Source organism: Tigriopus californicus, chromosome 9, assembly GCF_007210705.1.
Source record: "Tigriopus californicus strain San Diego chromosome 9, Tcal_SD_v2.1, whole genome shotgun sequence".
Classification (NCBI taxonomy): Eukaryota; Metazoa; Arthropoda; class Copepoda; order Harpacticoida; family Harpacticidae; genus Tigriopus; species Tigriopus californicus.
The window spans coordinates 864,028-886,237 of NC_081448.1; the positions used below are offsets into that span (position 1 = coordinate 864,028).

General features: G+C 45.1%; 1 protein-coding gene across 1 annotated transcript in view; it reads right to left on the reverse strand.

The window, feature by feature from the left end:
* The window catches only part of LOC131886510 (latrophilin Cirl-like), a gene marked incomplete in the record, with an annotated part of 31,397 nt that overhangs the window by 2,922 nt on the left and 6,265 nt on the right, over positions 1-22,210 (reverse strand). Inside the window, 2 exon segments of the mRNA XM_059234873.1 lie at positions 1-119; positions 1,770-1,965. Of these exon segments, the coding sequence (XP_059090856.1) occupies positions 1-119; positions 1,770-1,965 (315 nt within the window).

Below are 22,210 nucleotides of genomic sequence, written 5' to 3' on the forward strand. Positions count from 1 at the left end.
TGTCCTGTTTCACGGGTTGGCAGGTGTAGTGTACCTCTACGTATTTGTTCGTTCCGGGGCAAGGGTCACCGAAAATGGCGGCGTCCACCGGGATCTTGCACCTCGGTTTCATTTTGCATCTGAAACGAGCGTATGGAGAGTGAGTATTTATGGAGCGAATGGAACCACATTCAAGGGGAAGAAAGAAGTTGTCGAACCCGGCGGGTCTTTAATCCAAGGATTCGTGAAATGAGGCAAATGCCATAAAAGGATTTTAAGATATGCTAATTTCTTTCTCCCCGACTGGCTGCGGTGCGTCGTTTCCTACCTCCTACCCTCACAGCACTTTCACCCCTCATGATCAAAGTTAATCTAGTGAATGTTCAAAAAGGGACCCATTTGAAATGCTCTCAGCTCAACACTTGTCGGATGATGATGCATACATGCATGCCCAGAGCCAGAAAGAACGAGAGAAAGAGGTGCTGCATGATCATGCTTGCTTGAGACGAATGTGACGATGAGATTCTCGACTTCAAATCTGATTAGCTCGCACTCCCAAAAAAGTTCCGACTAATCGTCCAAAAGGCGTCTTGGATAAATGACTCACTTAAGGGCTGAGCTGTCACCTTGGACAGAGTCCGTGCAACAGGCAATGAGGAGGACGAAGAGGAGGAGGAGAAATATTCATGCACTAGCGGCCAATGAAGCCGCCAAGTGCTGATTTGAGTTAATGTAACTTTTTGTGAATGTCAGCTTTCAGAATGAAGAAACGGCCGAACACGTTTGAGCTCACATTACCAAGCCTGGACACCACCTAGATCCAGAGCACAGCTGAAAGTGACGCCAACACTTGAGTGTAAATATCCGGACTTGACTCGGCCAGGTGAGCGTCCAAATTTCTCATTGGCTTCTCACCCCCTCACCTTTCCCAAATCTTGGGGATTTCAGTCATTCATTCAAGAAATTATTATGAACTAATGCGAATGCTCTTGTCAGCGGCACTGAGCTCAAAAATGTCATTCAGAAGCAAATCTTCAGATGGATGGAATATTTCCCAATTGGTCGCACCTCGCCAACAGTTGTCCATTGTGTGCTCAATGACTAGGATGAACCTTTTCGAGTGGTTGGTTGTCCCTGGGCCAAGTGGCCGGCCCTCACCCCCCAGTCGGCGACATCACATCCGAGTGACATCCAAGCACAAAAAGATAATAAATGACTTTTTGCACATTGATCTAGTGAATCAGTCTATTTCCACCATTTGTTAATGGGGTTGGTTGGTTGGTTGGTGGTTGCTCTCACCTCATGTGGTGGGGCGAGCGGAGCTTTTAAAAGGGTTGCTGGCTGAAGGGAGGAGGGGTCGAGAGTCGTTGGCTGGCATTCAGGAATTTTCTGATATCAACGCCGCGGAATAAAAACTTGTCAGATTAAAAGCTGACTCAGCGCCTTTTTTGAAAAAGGTTGTAAGAACCCAGTCATTAAATGGCACCAACATAATGGATGGCAGGATGACCCGCCCGAAAAAAGTCATCCAGGCACGTCTGACGAACTACTACTTGTCACTGGTGTGCCAAAATGGGCGTGTGATCAATTTACCAGCTTATTTCCTCGTCCAATTGATTGAGTGTCTCAAACCATATGACAGATTATGCGTTCCCAATCTTGAGTGATCAGCGAATCATCCGTCAAATCAACAAACAGGTAAGCATCAAGGACACTCATCTCGTTCTCATCCCCACCCTCTCAAGCCAGCAGCCAACCGTCCGATTTGGCATATATCCTGAACAACTTACCTTGAATTGATGACTCGGAGGGTCCTTGGTTCCATGCAATTCACACTCCAATCTGTGTTGCCAATGTCATTACAAATGGAGATGGAAAAGCGGCCAAAGTTGGCCCGGACCAGGTTAATGACGGTTCCAGCCTCGCATCGGATCTCCAGGGTGGTTCCTTCACAACCATACTTTGTCCGTCGATCCAAACTCAGACCTGCAATATTGGAGGGGAAGAAACTTTCAAAAATGACCTCGGAAATGGGCAGAAAAGAGCATAAAAACGCCGATGAGTTTCTTGCCATATCTTTAGAATTTACGAGCGATAGTTACTCAGAGATAAGCTCAAGCAGAAGCACATGAGATGAAGGGGGAGGAGCAGGAGGAGGATTGAAATATTGTTAAAATTCTAATCAGAAACCAATGCATTTCTGACATTTTGGGCAGTCATGGATGATGAGCTTGTGCTCAACATCATCTCATCTTGATGTCAAGAGTCATTTGCAGTTCAAGGCTAATGTGGATGAATGAGTTTGCGAGTCGACATATCGTCTATGAGGATCAAGATCGAGTGGCTACCCTCGGAAAGTACTCTACCTGTGGAACTGTACGAGTATACATGTACGTATTCTTATTCGTATATTGTCTAGCCCACGGTTGGTCTCATCTTCCCATTCTAGGTTTTAATTGCCAGATTCCATTAGTGACTTGGATGTGGTGGTGTTCACAAGTGAAAAGGTGAAATTACTTTGTCATTCCGTCTTAACAATAAAAAGTGAGGGGTTGCTTGGAATAATGGAGCAGAGAAGAATGAGAGAGAGAAAGAATTATGTCTAATTGGCTCCAATTCTTGGGTGGAGATCCCATCCGTCGATGAATTTCGTTTCTCATTCGCCTCCCCTTTCTTCTGAATCCACCTTCCTTTATGTGGCACTCATTAAACATGGAACGATCTCTCTTGTGGTTTCTGTAACTTTTGTGGTTTTATTTACACATTATTTTATTCTTTTTGGGGGGGGTACCCACCATGTGTTCTGTTCTGGCAACGTATCACATGATCGCCCATCAAAAAGTTCAATCTTTACAGAAGTCGGAGAGGTGAATTTTTAATTCCTGATTTGTCTGTCACACCTTCTTCCACATCTGTCGATGAACGTCGGCCTGATCCGTGAGAGCACCATCACAACATCATCAACAACAACGACAACAACAACTATCAATTACCATTTTTTGCTTCTACAGCCCTTATCTGATGGTCTTTCGGCAGAGCAAGAATGAGTTTCAGAATCGAGGATATCAATGGAGAGAAAAATGCTTCCACTCTCTCCGACAAATTTCACGTTTGAATGGTGTCATGGAATCCCAACCTAGGCAAGTTGATGATGATTCTCATTGTCGTCTTGTTCGTCTTGGAAATGAATACGAAGAGAGGGAAAAAAGAGTGTTCTCTTGATATTTCCCATTGTCGAAAAACAATGTGCTTCCTAAGGAGCTTGACCGATCCAATGGCAATCGACAGACGACTGCCAACCAACCAACCATTCCCTGCAGCCACCTTCATTTGTCAGAGATGGATGGGCGGTGAGAGGGATGGTGGTGGTTTTCCGATGGATAGGTAGATATATTGTCACCACTCTAGCACGTTCACCGCAAACAACCACTTCCAATGTTTATTGTCTCCATTGGTTTTTCCTCATCCGATCCAATAACAATCCAATGGCATTCCTCAACCTTTTAATACCGAAAGGTGCTTCCGTTTCAAGTATGGGTCATTAATCCCCAGAAAAACATGCTCACTCGTTCCCAATCGATATCGGCGACAATGGGACGGACATGTGCAGGTCTAGCCAAATGCTGACTACGTAGTGGGTCATTGGTGGTTTTGAGTGGGGATTTGGCCGTAGTTTGAAATGATCCATCCATCCATCCATCCCCTTCGTGATTAAAGTGCACTTTAGACCCGGGGTTTTAGTATTCAGCTAATGATGGAGCGAGAGGCTCATTAACTTTCAATTCCCAAAACCGCAGTTTTTTCCCTCTCTTTCTCCAATGTGTCTGTCTCGTTTGTCAGAGGAAGTTATTAAGTCCTCTCAGAAAATGTGGACAGACAGCGATATTAGAACAAGATATTTGGTTAAACACCACTTTGATCGTCCCAAGTCATGCGATGTTCGTACGTACGATCTACAATGTTCGACCTACATGAACGAACATCCAATAACGAGGATCCTATCGGTTTTTATCTTTCCCACTTTCAGCCCCTCTTTCTGCGATTCCGATCGGATCGAAAATAATGGCCTTGTTTCACGGGTTATCCTCCTCCCCCGAGAGATGAAGCCAATGACAACATACTCATATCCTAGTAGAGACAACGAACGACGAGGCAGCCAATTGAAGGCTTCTCCTGTTGGAAAACATCTTTATCCAAGCACTCACTCATGTCGTCGTTGAGTTTGGCAATCATAGCCGATTACGAGTCGGAATGGTTCTCATGGGCTTTGAGTCCGAACGAGCAAATGGCCGAGACAGGGGGGAGCAAGCAGAGAGAAACACCGACGACGGATCGACCGCTTTTTGGCTTCGCCTTTTGTCCCCGTTTCCTCGGCAAGTGCATTGTACATAGCCAGACGACAATTCAGCCCGGTTGGAGACATTTTCACAGAAGAAACCTCTGACGGAGACACATTCATCATTACTCACAACCCTCCATCCATCCATCCTCTTTTGAATTCCGTTTTCTCTGGGTTCGTTTCAAAGCACACCTTGCCGCACCCAACTTCGTCTTCACACAGCAAGCTAGAGCTCTTAGATATTATTGAGGGTGTAATCATGTAGGTAAAATAAGTGTTCTAAATGTTTCTGTCAATGGCTCAGAAGGTGAAAAGGTGGTAAACACAAATTTGAGCTTTATATCCGAGTAGTTGCGTTGTTTGGGTAGGACTTGTAGGGGGTTTGTCGTGAGTCCAAGCGTTAATAATAACATCCGAGCAACTTGAGCAGCTTGAGCTTTCAGCAGGAAACTCTGGGTTGACAAAAGCTTAACAATGTGGTCAAAAACATGAAGAAAATGGACGCAAACCCAACTACTACAACAGCAACAACAACGACGGTAATGTTGATGATGGGGGCTCATGGAGCAGCCACCGACTATTAGAGCCTTGGTAGAGCCAAGGTAGCAATGGCAGTTGTTAGAGAGGGACCCCGAGTCCACTTACGGGAGATTAGCGGTTGGAGAAAGAGAAATCCAGGGGCGAAGGACTGGAAAACCGAAAAGTTCAGGAGGTTCGCTCCGACCATCGCGATTGAACATGCGATGAACAACAATGAGTTTGGTTGTTGTCTCTCTAAGTTTCAGCCTATCTACCTTGGCGGCAATGGTGATCCAGAGAGAGAAAGAGAGAGAGCAGCTGGATTGGAGATTACGAATCAGTGTGTACAAGTTGGACTTACTAAGTACCCGCTAAGTACCCGATGATGCGAGAGGGACTTCCTTCTATTGTTTCTCCTCGATCTTGAAGAAGGGAGACTATATTGGGACGCCGAGGGTGAACGAATCTTGAAATGGACGAAAGATGCGGACAACAACAATAGCAGAAGAAGATTGAATACGACCGAGTTCAATTAAAATATTTGTCAAGAACTGTCAACGGCACGAGCTCCCTTCAATCTCCTTCGGATCCGATTGAATCCGATTCGAGCCTTTTTGAGCAGAAAATTTGCTTCCTCTCCATGACTACTCTCGTTGCAAAGGTTCCCCTCAAACCAGGAATGTGGTTGTCTATGACTATAAGGGACACCATGTTGCCAAACCGCGCGCCTGGTCAGTGGTCAAAACTGTTGACTTAATAGCTGCACATTATGAGCAAAACCGTGCTTTAAGAGGAGCTCCACTGGGAAATGGGGATGCCACTCGAGCTCTCCATCCCAAGCGAGAACCACTCCGGAGTACACGCCAGTCCTGAGGACGGAGGAGTACCAAGGAGCGTTTAAACCTAATCACATGTTCGGACTGGACAGGCTGGTAGAGATAATAATGGTAGTGGAACTTGGCCAGATTCCTCACCACGTTGATGGTCTATTTATGCAGCAATGTCCATCTCGTTTCGACCATTGAGCCTTGCCAGAGCAATTATGGAAATACCACGGAGGGCTGGGGGAAATCACTATTGAGTTCCACGCGCTTTGCATTTCCCGCCTGAATTTCGTCGCCGTGTTTGGTAAACCAACTCTGAGCTTAGATCTTAGATTTGGATGGACCTAAAGATTTCTTTTTTTTCCTTTCAGGATCTGTAGGTAGACCCACCAATCTGGGATTACTTCTCCCTCTTCTTTTGACTCTTTAGTAGATAAATGTCGCTCAAATGGTGGCTGGTTGATAATCAAGCTCCGATCCACGTTAAGCAGGTGGAAGTGAATGGCAGGATTTGAAATTCTTAACTGTGAATGCTAATCTTGGCCGAAGTGCATCTCTTTGCTTAAGTCGTGTATTGACTCTCGCCGGAGGCTCAAGGAGCGCCAATGCATTTCCCATTCATCTCATCATAAACCTTGCCCCAAACCTCTCCTAATGAACCATTGAAAAGGGCCATTTTCAGCATTTTCAGTCACACGCTCAACCCGTCCGAGTGTTACTTAAACTGTCACTACCTTCTCTACGTTGAACATGTGGTACACAAGTATCGTGGATCGGACTCAAAAGGCCGGATCTCATTTAAGAATTCATGACGTTTGAAGCATCACGGCATTGGCATTCCATCGCCGACTGAATCAACCCACAGGACTGGATCGAATCAGAGATTGTTGCGTTGCTCCAATCCATATGAATACCACGAGAAAGAGCAACTCTCCGAAATTAAAATTTGGCACCCTCTCTCTCACAAGTATGTGAGCTCTTCACTTTTTTGTTCAAGCTGTTACCAAACGGATCGAAAACACTGCCACAATTGAATCCAGCTCATGAAATTGCATTTTCACACTACTACCAAACCCATCAGGGCAAAAATTGGGTATGGAATACACCATGCTTTTTCGGAATCCAAATATTCATGTTAAGTGAACTGAAGACAAAGCGACTTCAGAGAAATTTTCAGAGTGCGGATGGAAGCATTTGAGAGAGAAGAAGAGCTCTGGGGTGCCAATATCTTCTATTAAATCCAGCGGTGGGGAGCCTCATCTTGATGCTTTCGTCATGGTAGCCAGGCAACCACAAAGGAAGAGCCCCCATCAAAAACAGCAGTTGCTCCCAACAACATTCAATACCCACCCTGCCCTAGTTTGCAATATTCATGGCACTTTCATAAATGTTAATTAACCATTAACTCTCGGGTTCGGAAAGCTCGCTCCATTCGTCCAAATGTGACTCTGTCGATTGGTTCTTTTATGGCCGCGATTAGCCATGATTTCCATGATTTCCATGGCGGATTAAGAAAAAAAGGACCGAGGCCCGAAACAAGAAACCAGAGATTCGAAGGGGGCTTTTCAAGAGTCTCTGCTTTTGAGATCGTCGGCCAATAAATCAACGTCCCGGGATCAATCACATCAAAACAATGGACCCCTGGGATAGCAGTGGGAAGAATGTCTGAAATTCTTGAGCCAAGTTTTCAAGTGTGGTCTGCACGAACTCTGATGAATCGTTGAAAATCGAGCAGAACTTGCTTGCTTAGTGTGGATTTTGCAAGATTGCAAATCGATCCCAAGCATTATCAAATGAGGGTTCTTTTGGGAAAAAAACAAGGATGGTGGCTAGACAACATGCAAGCAAAAAGTGCAATCTGCAGTGGAAGGCTGTAATTGCTGAGGTAAGATCTTACAACCGGGTCTCTGTGGAATGCTTGGAGTTGGTCTTGATTCAAGATTCAAGTGCGAGGAAAATCTCGTAAAAAGCCAAGCTGTAGTTAGTAATTCGGCCACTCTCGTAAATCATCGGATGAAGAAAGTCTCAGCTTGTTAGGAGCAACAATAACACGGGCAAATGAGTTCACCAGATTTGCATGATGTTATTTTTCGAGTCTGTGATGATATGAAGTGTAGCGCGAAATCATGAAATTTTCACACCGCCGAAAAAGAGAGAGAGAGAGGGGATGTATTTTGAGGAGAGCAAAATATTTTCGCTCGGCCCCAAAAAAGTTTCCTTTCATCATCGTCTAAGAACACACTCGTCCTATGATGCCCAGATCGACAACGATTCTCCTTGGAGCTCCATGCGTTTCAGATGACAATGATTGGAACCTCAGAAAATGCGGCCATAGTGCACTCACTCACGGAAGGCTCAATGCTCGCTCTTTTCAGCCTCTACAGTATAGGTAGACATCAGACTCAAGCATCCCTTGATGATCTTTCTATCAAGATACCGAGTCCGTCCCGTGGCCTGAAATTATCTCGATTCCTCTTGAGAGATTAATTATTCTTCTCCCTGAGAAAGGAAAATATTCCAAAATCCAAAGCCCCCCTCCCCCCCTCCTCCTTCCTTCTGATCTCGACGTGGCATTGGCGTTTGCCATTTCTCATGAATGGGATCGCGTTTATTGTGCTCGTATTCAAAATGACGACCTCTTGTCATGAAGTGAAGAGACTCCATGGATGAAGAGCGACGACGGTGCTGATGACTCCATCGACAAAATATCGTGTCTTTCATTTGTTCATTACCCTCTGCTGTGTCAATCAAACAGTCAGTGAGGAGTCAGTTCGTCGTCCATACGCAGGAATCATCAGCAACCATCAAAAGAGGACGGACAAGGGACAAAGTCGGGGCTTTATCCGGCCAACATGATCAAATCCTGTTTGAAAACGAGCCCTTCCAATCCATTACCAGCTAGCTCAAGAGCACGACGGAAAGGAACCTTGACGACATTGAGGCGAGCATAGAAAATGCCCGCTCGGACTAAAATAAGAAGAATAGAAGGCACAAAAAGTGCTCATGTGAGATATGAGGCTGTCCAATGGAACCTCGAGTCCGAATCGAGTTCTTGAATGCAACCCAACCGAGCCATCCAGCCACCCCTTTGGAAGATCGAGATTCTGATTTCTATTCCGAGATAAGACTTTCATTTGGCTTGGCTTGCCTTCACTTGGCCTGGCTTGCCAAAGTATTAGTTCCATTACTTTTGTCAGTTGCACGGCACAGGGTGAGCCCTCACAAACTCACAAAGGATAAACTCCCGTGTCGAGATTTCAAACTGTGACATTACGTACAGACAGGAGAAGATCATTTGATTTGCCACCCCGGCGAAGCGGTGAGGCTTTTTCTACAAAATTACAAAATTATAATGGTATTTTCACAACTCCAACACATTCTTGCCTTTCATCTTGTGTACGTACACTAAACAAAGAAATGAGTTGATCTCCGGGCAGTCAAGGTGCTTGTTACAGTTTTCAAGGGGTTCTTTGTTTTTTGACGCCTGCTCTCCGTTTCATCCATCCGTGTATCCATCCATTCATCCCCCTGTTGTTCCCTCCATCCATCCAGTTATTCGCCGACATCCAAGTTGTTATCCTTATGGAAGAAGTGTGAGCCTTGGTAAACATTCATTAATCATAGCCGCCACTTTGGGTGCCTAGAAATTCTTCATCCCTTATATGTTTTACGGCTTGGATTTGGAGCATCGTTAACACAGGACGAGCCTTGTTTTAGACGGCCCCGATAATGACCAAGCTTTTAGCTAGGAATGTGTCTACTTAGACAAGAAATTAACCCGATATAAGAAAAAGATTGTTGCCTTTCTACGATTATTCTTTGGGGCTAAACCGAATGAATTCCTTTCCCTCGTATGTCTAGAGAGTAAATTTAAGCCACTAAAAAGTTAACATTGATACTTTTTGCCCCAAATGGTTCAAAGTGAAACATGATGCTAAATATAAATGCTGTTTTGAATCAACTCGTTAAATAGCGAAAATAAAAAACAAGGTATCTGATGTCGTCCATGTACCAACGGGGTCCCCATTATTGCTCTTTGTGTCCAGATGGCGTAAGCCAAGAAAAACCGTGTCATATATCTTGTTGGTGTAAAAACGAAGCCTTCAGAATAGGACATCTCACCAAACGTAAACAAACACATGGTCCCTTGAACTCTGTTTGTTTAAGCTCGTCAGTTCAAGGCTTCTAATTGACGGTCATTGAGCCTTTCTTCGTTGCACACAAATCCTTTCTGTTTTAGTAAATGGTTCTTTTTTTCGATAATGCCAAAGACAAACAGGGAAGCTATCCTAGAAAGAATGTGTTTATGAACTGGGTTGACAGGTTTACTGATTGTCCATTTCAAGAGCAAGTTCTTCAATAAATGTAGAGTGCAAAAAGGTTGCTGGCCCCCTTTCCACTGGGTTTTGACTGATTGTGTCCTATTTAAGGGCTATTAAAATGGCAAGACACGTCTGGCTAAAAAAGCTTGAAATTGCTCTCCCATTAGACAGCACTCAAAATTGAAAGCCAAAAATTGAGGGAGAGACATAAACAGAGAGTAAAGTTGAAACAGACCCCGACTTCCAAACAAAACGCCATTTCGAGATGTTCAGCGATGCAAACTTGAGAAGAAAGAGAGAGAGAGAGAAAGCGAGAAAAAAAGGCTCGAAACGAGCCAGCAGTCTTCAGATAAACAATTTGTAGACAGAGATTTGTCGTTGTGGTTATGTTCCAAAGTCTTACCTGAAAGTCCAAGACAAAGGGAGAACATTTATTATTCCGGAATTTGAAAGGCAATTGTGCATTTTCTTCACTCGGAAGACCCACTTTGTCCGCGGTGTCTGTTTCTTCCATCTGTCACCCTTTTTTATCCCCCGTCTAATACTTTCAGGGTCGCCAGATCCAATTGGATTTCCGCCCCTTTTTGGAGCAGGACTCGATGGTACAAAGAGCAGTAGTATTCCAAAGTTCCAATGCCAGGGGGGGGGGGTCATGGAGGCGACGGATAGGGAACAAGAAGAGCCGGATTTGTAGTAATCTCATTTAGGAGACTCTTTTTTGGCAAGCAGCCATATTATTCAGTACCAAACGGAACGACGATCGAGTTGGTTTCGATCCATGTTTTCATGTTCAAATATGGAAGTTGATTGAAGCACTGCAAGAACAGAAGCCCGAGCAATGTACATATTTAGCGACCATGCTAATAGATCGGAATGTTTTCGATAGATTGGTCAATTCTGTCACATCCAATTAATCTTGAATGTAGCAAGCGTCCACGTTTTGTCTGGAACTTCTCTGACGCATACATAAATCTATAATGTGCCCAATATAGTGCATATTGCGTGGCCAGTCAATCGGAATCGGTCGGAATGGCAAACCTGCCTCGAGCTTTTATTTCCCCCTCCCTCGGTCCATGTGCTTTTGGAGGGGTGGAATAAAATATAAAATTTGGAAAACCTATATGCGGGATTTGCCCTGAATTTAAAAAGCCCACCACCCTACAACATAAATAAACCTGCTTCCGAACCCCTCCAGATGTTCCAATGGTCACCAGGGTTCGATTCAAATTGGAATCTGTTTCTGTTCCCTATTTTATCACCGCAATTGTATCGAAGCAAATGTTTATTCTTGCGTCCCCCTTTTTCCCTTTCAATCTCTCGCTTTCAGTGTACCATGATAATGATGTACTCTGCCGGCCAGAAGTTCAAGTACACACGTTCCATATGAAGCATGTTTTTGGTCATCTTGATGTTTCGGGACTTTGTCCAAGTCATATACATACGTACATATGTTTCGAGTTCCAAGCTGAGAAGTCATTTGAATTTTTACCCAACCTTACTAAGCCTTATGATGATTGCATTCTGATGTCAGGACTTCTCAAAGTGTGACCAGGCAATGAATGCCCCCTAGCCCAATCTAGCTATTGAGTCATGAAATGAAGTTCTTATTCAAAGCTCGAGAAGTCCAAAGGGTGAGGAAGTCCTCTTTGATGAGTGTGTCCTTGAGATGGCTTAAGTGTGAGTGCTCGCCCATCATGAAGTTGAGAACCTTGGTATTCGTTGAATTTCATATGCTAATTACGCCATGACAGACGCATATCTGTCTATCCATGTAACCCACCAACCATCCGTAGATGACTTTTCATTGTGATTGAGGAGGTGGTGGCCAAGAAGTCCTTAAATCCCTAGCGGAATTCATCAATGTCCTTGGGAATTTCTGGCACAAAGTTTCTTCCTAATTAGTTGGAGCTGGGTGAGAACCAATCGGCTTTGAATTATTCAGGAGTCTTGCCAAAACCCACATGGCTCCCACATCCCCATGTCGATCGGGACCCAAAACCCTTTCCCAAGAGAGGGAGAAACCGAGAAACCGAGAAACCAATGGAGAGATAGTGGAGATCCACACCAAACGGAAACTTGATGAAGGAAGGCTCTCCACATTTGGATCGGAACTGATCTTATTAAGATGGGGCTCAAGTGATGGGATTTGCCAGCGCTCTGTCTGCCTCACGCAAAGTCGAAACTTTCGAGTACTTCTCGCTCCTGCCCGGCCAAGAGGCTCGACGTTGTTGAACAATAATAATATATCTGAGCAACCTCGTAAATATTGTGAGGCCTTTGATGTGGAAAGGAGGGGCTGCGAAGCTTGAATGGCAAGAAGAGACGCTAACTTTGGTCACGAGAAACTGCATTTTGAATTGCATTTCCTTCTCATCGCACACACTCACACATGTATGTACTGGGTACACACCCAAGATTGGATGGACGCCGTTCTGGAACCAGGTGCATTTTACATTGCCACCAAACACACACACACACACACACACACTCACTCTGGAATCACATTGACGTCAAACGAATGCCACTCTCATTGCTGGTATGTATGGCCATTCGAAAGGAAAGATTTCTAAGATGCCATCGGCCGTAAATTGGGATCACCAAGCTCGAAACCAGATCTCCCGGATGGAGAATTAGTGAGGCTTCATGGGAGTCAAAATGCGTTCAATAGGTACGAGGACGAAGGCTGGTCTTCTTCCATCCTCGTTTTTCTAGTCAGTGAAGACTACGTAGTCCTTGATGAGGTCCTAATGAAAATCAACGTGGAAGAGATGCCTCATTTGAGTCTCACAACAATTTCATGCATGCATAGACAATGAAGCGAATCACCAGGATTCAAGCGACGAGAGCCATGACCAAGGGGATGGGGAGGAGTAGGAAGAGGAACGGACGAACACCCGCTTAAAATTCGAGCCTGTGATGAGACTTTAAAGCGATCCACTGGCTAAAATCCCCTCAAAAGGTTTGATTTTAACACACTTGAAGATTCATACCAATCTTTGCCAGAGTAGTAACCGAAATCAATTCGTTAATAATCGTCTACCATTTTTAGTTTTAAATGAAAGACATGTAGAAGCCTCCTTTATCGTCCCATCGAGTCTCCAACTAATGATTCAAAAACACAATATCAGTTTGGCCATTATGATGTCGGATAGTGGGCTTGGTTTTTTGACAATCCCAATGCGAGACATTTAACGGGCTTTTTGCCCAGTGTCCGTGTCAAGTTCGGTGATCAAGTGACGACCAAGTCACAGAGACTCTTGACTCCTCGACTCAAGAGAGCTCATATGCTGCTGCACATTTATTCAAGACACAGACTGGCCACTTCACTCATTCCCTACGTACATCACAAACCATCCCAACTCACCACACTTTCCTAACCAACAGTGTACTACGTAGAATAGCGTTCACACATACACACACACAGAGTACTAAGCAGTACATATGAGAAGTGGATGAGGTGGGTCTAAAGTTTCCTGCATAATTTTGCATATCATTTAGGTTCTTCGCGCGAGATATCTTTATTACACCGCCTGCTAAGCAAGCATTGGCCAATGGCTTGATATGATGGCCTGGCTCGTTTGTCGTTGCTTTTTTTGTTTTGAAAGCTACCTCGACGATTACCGCAAGAATTTGGAGCAGTAAGTAATTGCTCTATAATAACCTGTCTTGGTGTGTGTTTGATTGACACGGGCTTTCTTCTCAAATTATCCCCCTTTGAAATGGAACTCATTTAAAAATCAGAAGGGACGAACAACCAGAACAGCGCCGAAAACCACCTTTTGCATGATTGTCTTTCAAAAAAAAAACACAAGCATACAAATGGTTGTCAGATCCACGTACACGCCGAGAGATCTCAGGTTTTCGGCACAAAAAAGTGATAGATCTCCTCCTTCTGGGCGACTCATCCCCGTTCAACAGCAATTTGGGGCTAACGGAGTGACCAAAATTTCATTGCATGCGAAACGAGAATGTCCATCCGTCCGTGGAACTAGAACTTTGGGTTAGATAGGCAGGCAATGATGAACTCTGCCGTTGAGTGTGTGGTACATATTTTCTACTTACTAGACAGAGCAAGTGTGTGTGGGGATGAACCCCGAAAGCTTTCTGGGCATGGTCCAGTCTCCCCGAAATGTCAGTTTGAGGTGAAAATCCAACCCTTTTTCGTCAAGTTGACGGCTCCAACAGAGATCTGCGAACGCCACAACGGGCTGCTTGCACTCCTCTCACATTCTCACATTCGCCCATTCGCTCAGTCAGTCAGTCAGTCAGTCAGTCAGTCAGTCAGTCACTTTCCACATGAACTAGCTCAACTGACTACCCATGCATGTTGTCCAGAGTAACTTATGAGAATGTGAAGCATGGCCAAGTTGGTAATTCAATTGCACGCTTGAATGTTAGAACCTTGTTTAATACTCTTTGGGGCCTGGCTCACTACTACACTCGGATCTTGTGGGAATAATTGGGAGAAACGCTCTCATGGCGCTGCTGGAAAGGAGCTCCTGATTTAATGGCAAACTTCTATCAGCGACGATAAAATCTGTTCGGAATTTATGGCCTGGATGTGGACTGGCAGAATCCATGGTTTATGTCAGTTCCGACCAATGGAAGACTCTTTTTGTTCTCAAGACTGACTCATTAAACGCGAGATTCATGGCAGATGTTTGTTTGTTCATCCTTGAGGTCCACGGGAATAGAAATTGGACATGATCATAAATTGTGATATGAATTAATGAGTGCCAAGAAAGGAATTACAGACGACCCCAGCCATGAAGCTTGATTCCAATTCAGCTCTACTCCCTCAGACCAGACACAAAGCCAAAGAAAGATGACTAAATGAAAATAATAGTAGGGCGCATTTTTTGTCTTGCACAGCATTATGACTGCCTCTTGATGAACAGATTTAGCCAAGTGTAACTCTAAAGATTAAAGATCCGGCTAGCTAGTAGCTCCATTGCTATTCTGCCCGTTCTGGAACGGAACGTGAGGCGATGTCTTCAATTGTCAAGTCAGTCGGATTGGCTTCCAAGTTGACTTTTCGAGTGCTGACGGGCGTCTTGGAGTGTGTTTTCAACTTTTCTTTAGCTAGTCAGTCTTCTGCCCAAGAACAGGCAATGAATCGGATTGTCAAAATTGGCCCAACTTCCACCGAGTGGGAGCAGCATTCGGTTAAATCGGGCTGTTCGAGACCATTGGGGCTCCTGATAAGATCGCCAGAAATCTAGGAAAGCACAATTACGGGGGGGGGGCCCATTCGTATTCAGGGCATCCACTTCTACCTCTGCCCTAAAAGAGGTCCATTGTTGAATTTTTATGCAAAACCAGGGTACGCAATAATACTAGGAGAAAAAGCTCAAGCCCCCCCCCCTCTCCCCGTGGTGAATGCACGAGCTTTGTAGTTCATGTCGCACAATCGTATAGTATGGGTACAGGATTTTACCGGAAACTGGCTTTCAAAGTACTTCCGCCCGCAAAAAAATAGTTTGGTGACTTACGTACAAACTGATCTGAATTCGATTCCGCCACACTGATCTTAAGCACCAAAACGGACTCAATCCCCTTTCGTCAAAATTATTATATTCTGATGGTGGTCTACCTCTTCATACCAGTTAGATTGGAAAGAATATAACATACATTTCTATCACGACCAAATCTACGTAGACGCTTTAGCAAGTGTAGCTGGAACCGAATTAGGTTGGCTTGGCCCATAACAAGGGAACCTCTATGCTTGTTAGGGAGATTTTTACATCTCCCTGAGGTAATAGGTCACCCCTCCTTTTCATTCATGGGTATGATGTCAGCGGTAAGTAGTAAAATTTCGCCTCATTTATCTTGCGAACCTCCGAAGCAGAAAATGAATTAGAGGTACATTTGAGCTTTTGTCTTGAAACGTGAAAACAGAATTGACCGATCATATTTCATATTTCAACTCATAACTAAAACGGACTTAGAGAAGAGAAGAAGGGGGGGGGAGGGCTTTTTGGACCAATTTTCTCTCTTTATCTGTTCCATCTCCCATAAAACGCTATCAAACTGGGTTATGAATATGATCCTTTGGCAGGGTTTGTGTGGGAAGGCACCGCCGACTCATGCACTCACTCACTCGCTCGCTCTTCCAGTACATAAAAGGCATCCTCTTTTCTCTGCTCCAGGCACGTGCCTGGTAATAAAGAATGGTAGAAATTTGCATGCAGGATCTTCTACCACTCAGGAATGAGTACGTATGTATGTACGTGCGTGAGTGCGTCGGGTTGTTGCACTTATCTGACCCACAAAAGCTGGGTCGATACACTTTCCTTGAAAAGAATTAAAGCACGCTCATGGACTCGGTGTTCAGTTCCTTGTGCATCCTACTTTGGCTGGTTCTCTTAGATGGTGAAGAAACAAAGATAAGCCGAGATCCCTTGGTGTTGTCCACGATAACCGGATGGGATTTGAAGAAGAGGAAAGAAGGCAGAATCAATCAGGATTTAAAAGCTCTTGGCCAATTGCGCAAGTTTGTAATCCTGTAACAAGATTAGATTTCTCGTTTCTTCAGCGCTGGATGCCAAGAGCTGACAAGAATTGGTCGGCTTGCGGGGCTGCTGCCCACACAATGGCAAATACAGTACGACTGTACTAGTGAGAGTGGCCAGAGGGGGGAGTTTTCTTTTCTTAAGAGCTATCATATCTCAGCTAAGCTGTCATAAATCGGACCAGATTTCAGGATCCGATTCCCCTGTCCCCTCTTGCACGACGAACTGAGCACTGCCTGATTGGCCAATGCCAATCCACGCAAACCGGTTGTGTCATTTAGGATTCGAGTCATCGTGCCAAATAATCGGAACCTTTCAGATATCCTCAGTGGGCTCTATTCAAAATTAGATTGATTATCGGCGGGCCAAGGTGATTCTCCCCAATATACGTACATGGGTAGTCTACGTAGATTCATGAATGGAGGAATGCGGGGGAGAAAGTAGTCCGGGGAGCAAAAAGTCAACTTGGACGACAGTTCAAGAGGGAAGAATCGATTGACACTCACTCGTCTGGCTCCAATCTGATCATCTCATCGTGCCTGTTAATATGGATGTACAATACAAGAGGAGTGGGTACATACGTACGTACTTGCTCCATCTCGACATTTGAGGACAGGGCCAAGGCAGTCACAAAAAAGGACAAGCCCTTCTGCCATGCCTTCAGGCACAGAAAGCACAAAAATCAGAGCCTATCATTCATCATATCGGGCCATTGCACGACATCGGAGATGAGCGAAGAAAAACAGAGTGACTCAAATGGATACGATCTCCCATTCACAGCCAACTGAGAGGTGTGAAGTGAGACTGCGAAGCTTTGCCACTACTACGTCAGTCTGTGTTGTATGTCAGGGTGGCCGCTGGATCCTGATTGATGTTTATCCAAGGCAATGAGCATGAAATTGGCCATATGTTTAAAAGTATATTTACGATCGACGAGAGAATGACCCCGTTCATTTGGCATCAGATTTGCATCGGGGTCAAACACCCTAATCCCACCCCCCCGCCTCCTCCTCCTCTTTCTCTTTCTCCTCCTTCTAATATCCGATATTGCAGGCAGATCCAGCTCCAAGTTCGTAACATGCTCTTAGTGGCCTCTTTTCGTCCGGATTCCTCCCTTGGGGGCACCAAGAGCAAAAGCTCAGTGCCTTAGTACATGCAGAGAGAAAAGACAGAACCAGATTGCAATTATAATAACCCTCTTTACGTCGTGCTCGAGCACCCCAGATGTGACTAATCCTTGCCAGATTCCTCACATTCATGGGGAACCCAAATGGTGAACGGGTGGTGATGGTGCTGGTGGTGCTGGCCTATTTCCACGTTATTGGCGACCACGGACCGCCGTTCGTTGTCCTCGTTAGAGGTAGGTGGGTGCTCTCTGAAGAAGTATCTACTACTGTGCTAAGTACGCAGTACATGTGCATACAAGTATGCTCGTGTTCAAGCTCATCTCATTAGTGGTTGTTCCCGGATCATCATTGACATCCCCGGGAGCTGTTCCCGTTCTTACATCAACAACCTAAGCAAACATTGAGGGGTGGTGAATGGCGATTCATCGGGGTATCGGGGTTGGCCTGCTTCAAAATAGAGATTCATCTCCCCCCTATGCTTGTTGCTACTTGGATTAGTGGGATAACAGATGCACTACCCATAACTGGAGCTGTACTCATAACTAACTAGAAAAAGACTAGGCAGGCATGGCTTTGACAACAGCAATACCAGAACTGTTCCATGTACTGCTTCTGGAAGGGTTCGAAATGAGACATCGCACCACTGGTAGGATGTGTGTGCCCGGACATACCTGGAATGAGAAATGGAAAATAGGAATCGTTGATGAAGAAACCAGGCCTGAAGAGTGAAGTCATGCCCTCCCCCCCTTTCAGTCGTTTCCGAAATATGTTCAAACGTCCGGATTTGACAGCCCATTTCCAGTCTTCAAACAAATGGAATCGCCTTTGGACACGTCAGCTCAATCATAAAACAAAAGCCAAGTTGTCCGAGCAGGTATTTTCATTCACTCATATCACAATAGCAAAGGGTCTTCATCCAATCTTCAAAGTCACTTATTTCCGCTCTCTGGGCACGGTTTAGACATCAGACTTTTCCCCTCGGAAACGAACGACAAATCACACCTCCAAACCCGACCGACGGGTCCGTCGTCCATATTGGGCAACTCTAATGCTCATTTACAAGATTTTTGGGGATGCATTCATGGGCCACGAGCGCCGAAGCAGATGGCATTGCGCAACGCCCACCCATCACACAGAAATGAAATGATGGAGACGCACACATCGGACGGATTCAGAGTGAGTCAGCCCTGATGATCATTGGCACCCTCCCTCCCACAATTCACACTTTTACGGATTTACGAACGAACCTCGTCCAACAGCCAACGTTCAACCCCGTGCTCGGCGATGAGATGGGATTCAAAAGGCTGAATGTTTCACTCGTCTTTGTTTTGTCGTATGCACGAGCTTTTTTGACCAGCCATCATATGATGGCCAAGCTCCATGGATGGATTTGCCACTGAGAGAAAATTGGAAATTGGTTTACTTTCCCTGCGAATCAGACTGTCTTGGCTGACCGCTAATCAAAATCAGAAATTGCTTTTTTCTCAACTTTGAAGCCGGCATTTGAAGACGACGGACAAAGATTGATGTCCATAAAATGACGGCAATGACTGGCGGTTGAAGATTTAACAGTGCGCGAAACGGATTAGTCAATGACAAATGCAATTTGACTGCATTACCAACGCCCTATCCGGTTCATTTCGTGCTGATGTCCATCCATCTCTCCATCCATCCAGTCAGCCAATTTGGCTTCGTTTTGACTTCATTGGCCGAGTTTTCAAACGCTTTCCAACCAGTCGCATCAACATTCAAGCTTGGAAGTGCGATATCAAGACCTTTGTAAGCCCGAGAAGTGCTTCCAAACTTACAATCCCCATGATTGGCCACGATTGGCTTTGCACGTGCTTTACAAATGGACACATTTGTTCCACATGATTGTCGAGGGCAACGATGCTTCTTCCACTATAACAAAAGGACATAGACAACGCACAACACACAAATCGAAACACGGGTTGGGTGAAGAGAAACTGCAGAACATGTCATTTTCTCCTCAAATTATGTAATGCAATCCCAATCTCCACACTCCTCTACTGTAGACCCGTACATACACGGGTGTGTGGCAGAGACACCACTGATGATATTGACACGCAACCCAACAATCAGTGTTGGAAAATGGTCTTCCCAAACGCCAACATATCAATTCCATCGATCCAGTCCCACACGATACTGGATCTCTTCCGTGGTACTCGAACTCACTCTGAGGCTTTGTTTGTGATGTAAGAGAATCTATGGATGTACACACTGGGTTCATGTTCGTAGAGAGTCCGGGTATATATACGTACATTCACAATTATGCGCACGTCGAATTGACATCCGAGGAAAGTGACCAGTGAAAGCGAAACGAGAAAGCATTATCCACGGAGGTGATTACACCATCAGCGACCAAACGAGATAAGAATCCGCATCGCACATTGCCGCTGCCGGCTGCTCCATGCACAATTAGCCAAGCATCTTCAAGGAAGCAACGAGTCAAGTACGAGATGTCGACAATCCATTAGCGCTAAAGATCCTCGTTGTGTTCCAAAATGATGAATTCCTCTGTTCTCTCTGGGTTTTTTTCTCTTGTCGATGAGCCTCTCCTCCCCAAAAACACGAGAGAGCTTAAAACCATATGGCATGAGCTCCATGTCTAATATCGTTCGACATATTCTATGTCAGAGGGCAAACGGATAGTTTCTATTGTCCCGCGGATCGATAAAACCGATAATCCGTCTATCCATGAACGAATATTTGCGATCTTGAAATCATTGACCGGGTGTATGATAAAGCTGGCTTGGATTTATAGTTACTACTTTGATATCCAGCCAGGAGCCATTTGTGGGATGGAAGCATACAAAAAGAAGTATGTACACGTACAGTAGCTCCGCACATTGCACACATGGACTCAACCTCTCAAACCTAATGGACCATTTGTTCTCGTTCTTCTTCAATCCAGCCCAGCTCTCTTTGCCAATCTCTCCAAGTAATACAACGAGTCTCTAGGTCTCTCTTTGGCTCTTCCCTTCAGTGAGCTGTGTCCAATTCATAATTGACAAAGACTGATTGCGAGAGTGCCGAATGCGATGGAAGCATCATTTTCTTCGACAACGCGACGAGAGTCATTAACAAAGGAAGAGATGGATCCGTTTCTGAGATCCATCAAAAGGTGCTTTTTTTATATGTCACCAATGAGCGCCAGACCGGTAAAACAGAGCACCCCCATCCGTCTTACCTAAATAGACAACTCCCGAAGAAATGTAGATGTAGTATGTGTGTATGTGTGAGTGGGGTCTAATGCAGTGAGCCTGGGAGAAAAACTCGCTCTCGGACGAAAAGTTTGCTCGATTCGAGCTCGATTCTTCTTGTTAGAGTAAAGGGAAGGGGATCAGGTCGGGGAAGGACCTAGGATTGATCTGGCATTCCGTTTGATACGAATCTTCGATGTTGTTGAGCGATGAATTTCCCCGTCTTGTGCACGTAATGAGAGTTCCTCCAAATATAGAAGAAATGCCAATTAATGGAGGAATGTCTCGTACAAATACATCTACACACACACACACATGTAACGAGAGCGCCTCCTGACGGGCTCAAATTCCTCCACTCTCTGGCTTGATTCCTCGAATGCATTTCGTGTACTGTACCCTATTAGGTAAGTGCATCTGGAATCCTCCTCCTGCTCCTCCGCCCTTCTCTCTACTCTACCGAACCCTACCCCCGATCATCGCGGGGTCATTATCATTTCTGCCTCTCATCTTTGGAGAAAACTGGATTCTTCTACTATTGCTTCTGCCACCACGTTTCATGGGTCATTGCCAATGGATCTTACGACATGAGAATCTATTTCGGCATTCTTCCCAAGCGTCCGAATTCGAAATCGATACACGGTACACGTTGCGACATTTCGTCTTTCTTCACAGATCATCTCAGCTGCCCGTTTCCATTTCTTTGTCTATCTTCGTTTCTGAGCATCAGAATCAATGACCAGACTCTTCATGTACATACGTCGGTCGGTTCTATCTTAAGCTCATCTTAACGAGTCACAAAGTTATGAGAACGAGAGTGAAACTCTCTCTCTCTCTCTCATACACTGAGGAGCCTTCGGGTCTCGACATTATCGTGGTCTCTCTCCTCGTCCTCATTGGTCGGTGTTCCACCATCTCCAGTTTGGGAACAAGGGGATTCCAAGGGAATCCAGAGTGAGGAGAGGGATAAATGGAATGGTTGTTGGACGACCAACCATCCACCATCCTCCAAGATTAGTCATCACTCAGTCTCGTCTCCCAACAACTCACACCCGACCAACGGTCCAGTTGAAGGTTCCCGATGTCCCAGCCAAAGTCAGAAAGTTACCTCGTCACGATTAGCTTTTGAGTAGATTGGTCGGGAGTCCGGGATGTCCCAGTGGGAAAAGGGGAATCCAAAAACTTGGAATAGGAGAAGTACATTATGATAATTTTCAGGATGTTGTCCATCTCACATGGAACAATTTCACGACCTCGCTCAGGGAGTGGAGGGAAAATGGGGCTCTTTATATTCCGATGTGGTTTTAAGCATATGAGACTAACAGGGACTCGCTCTGCTCGCCAATCGAGTGACTTTCCTCCCCCTA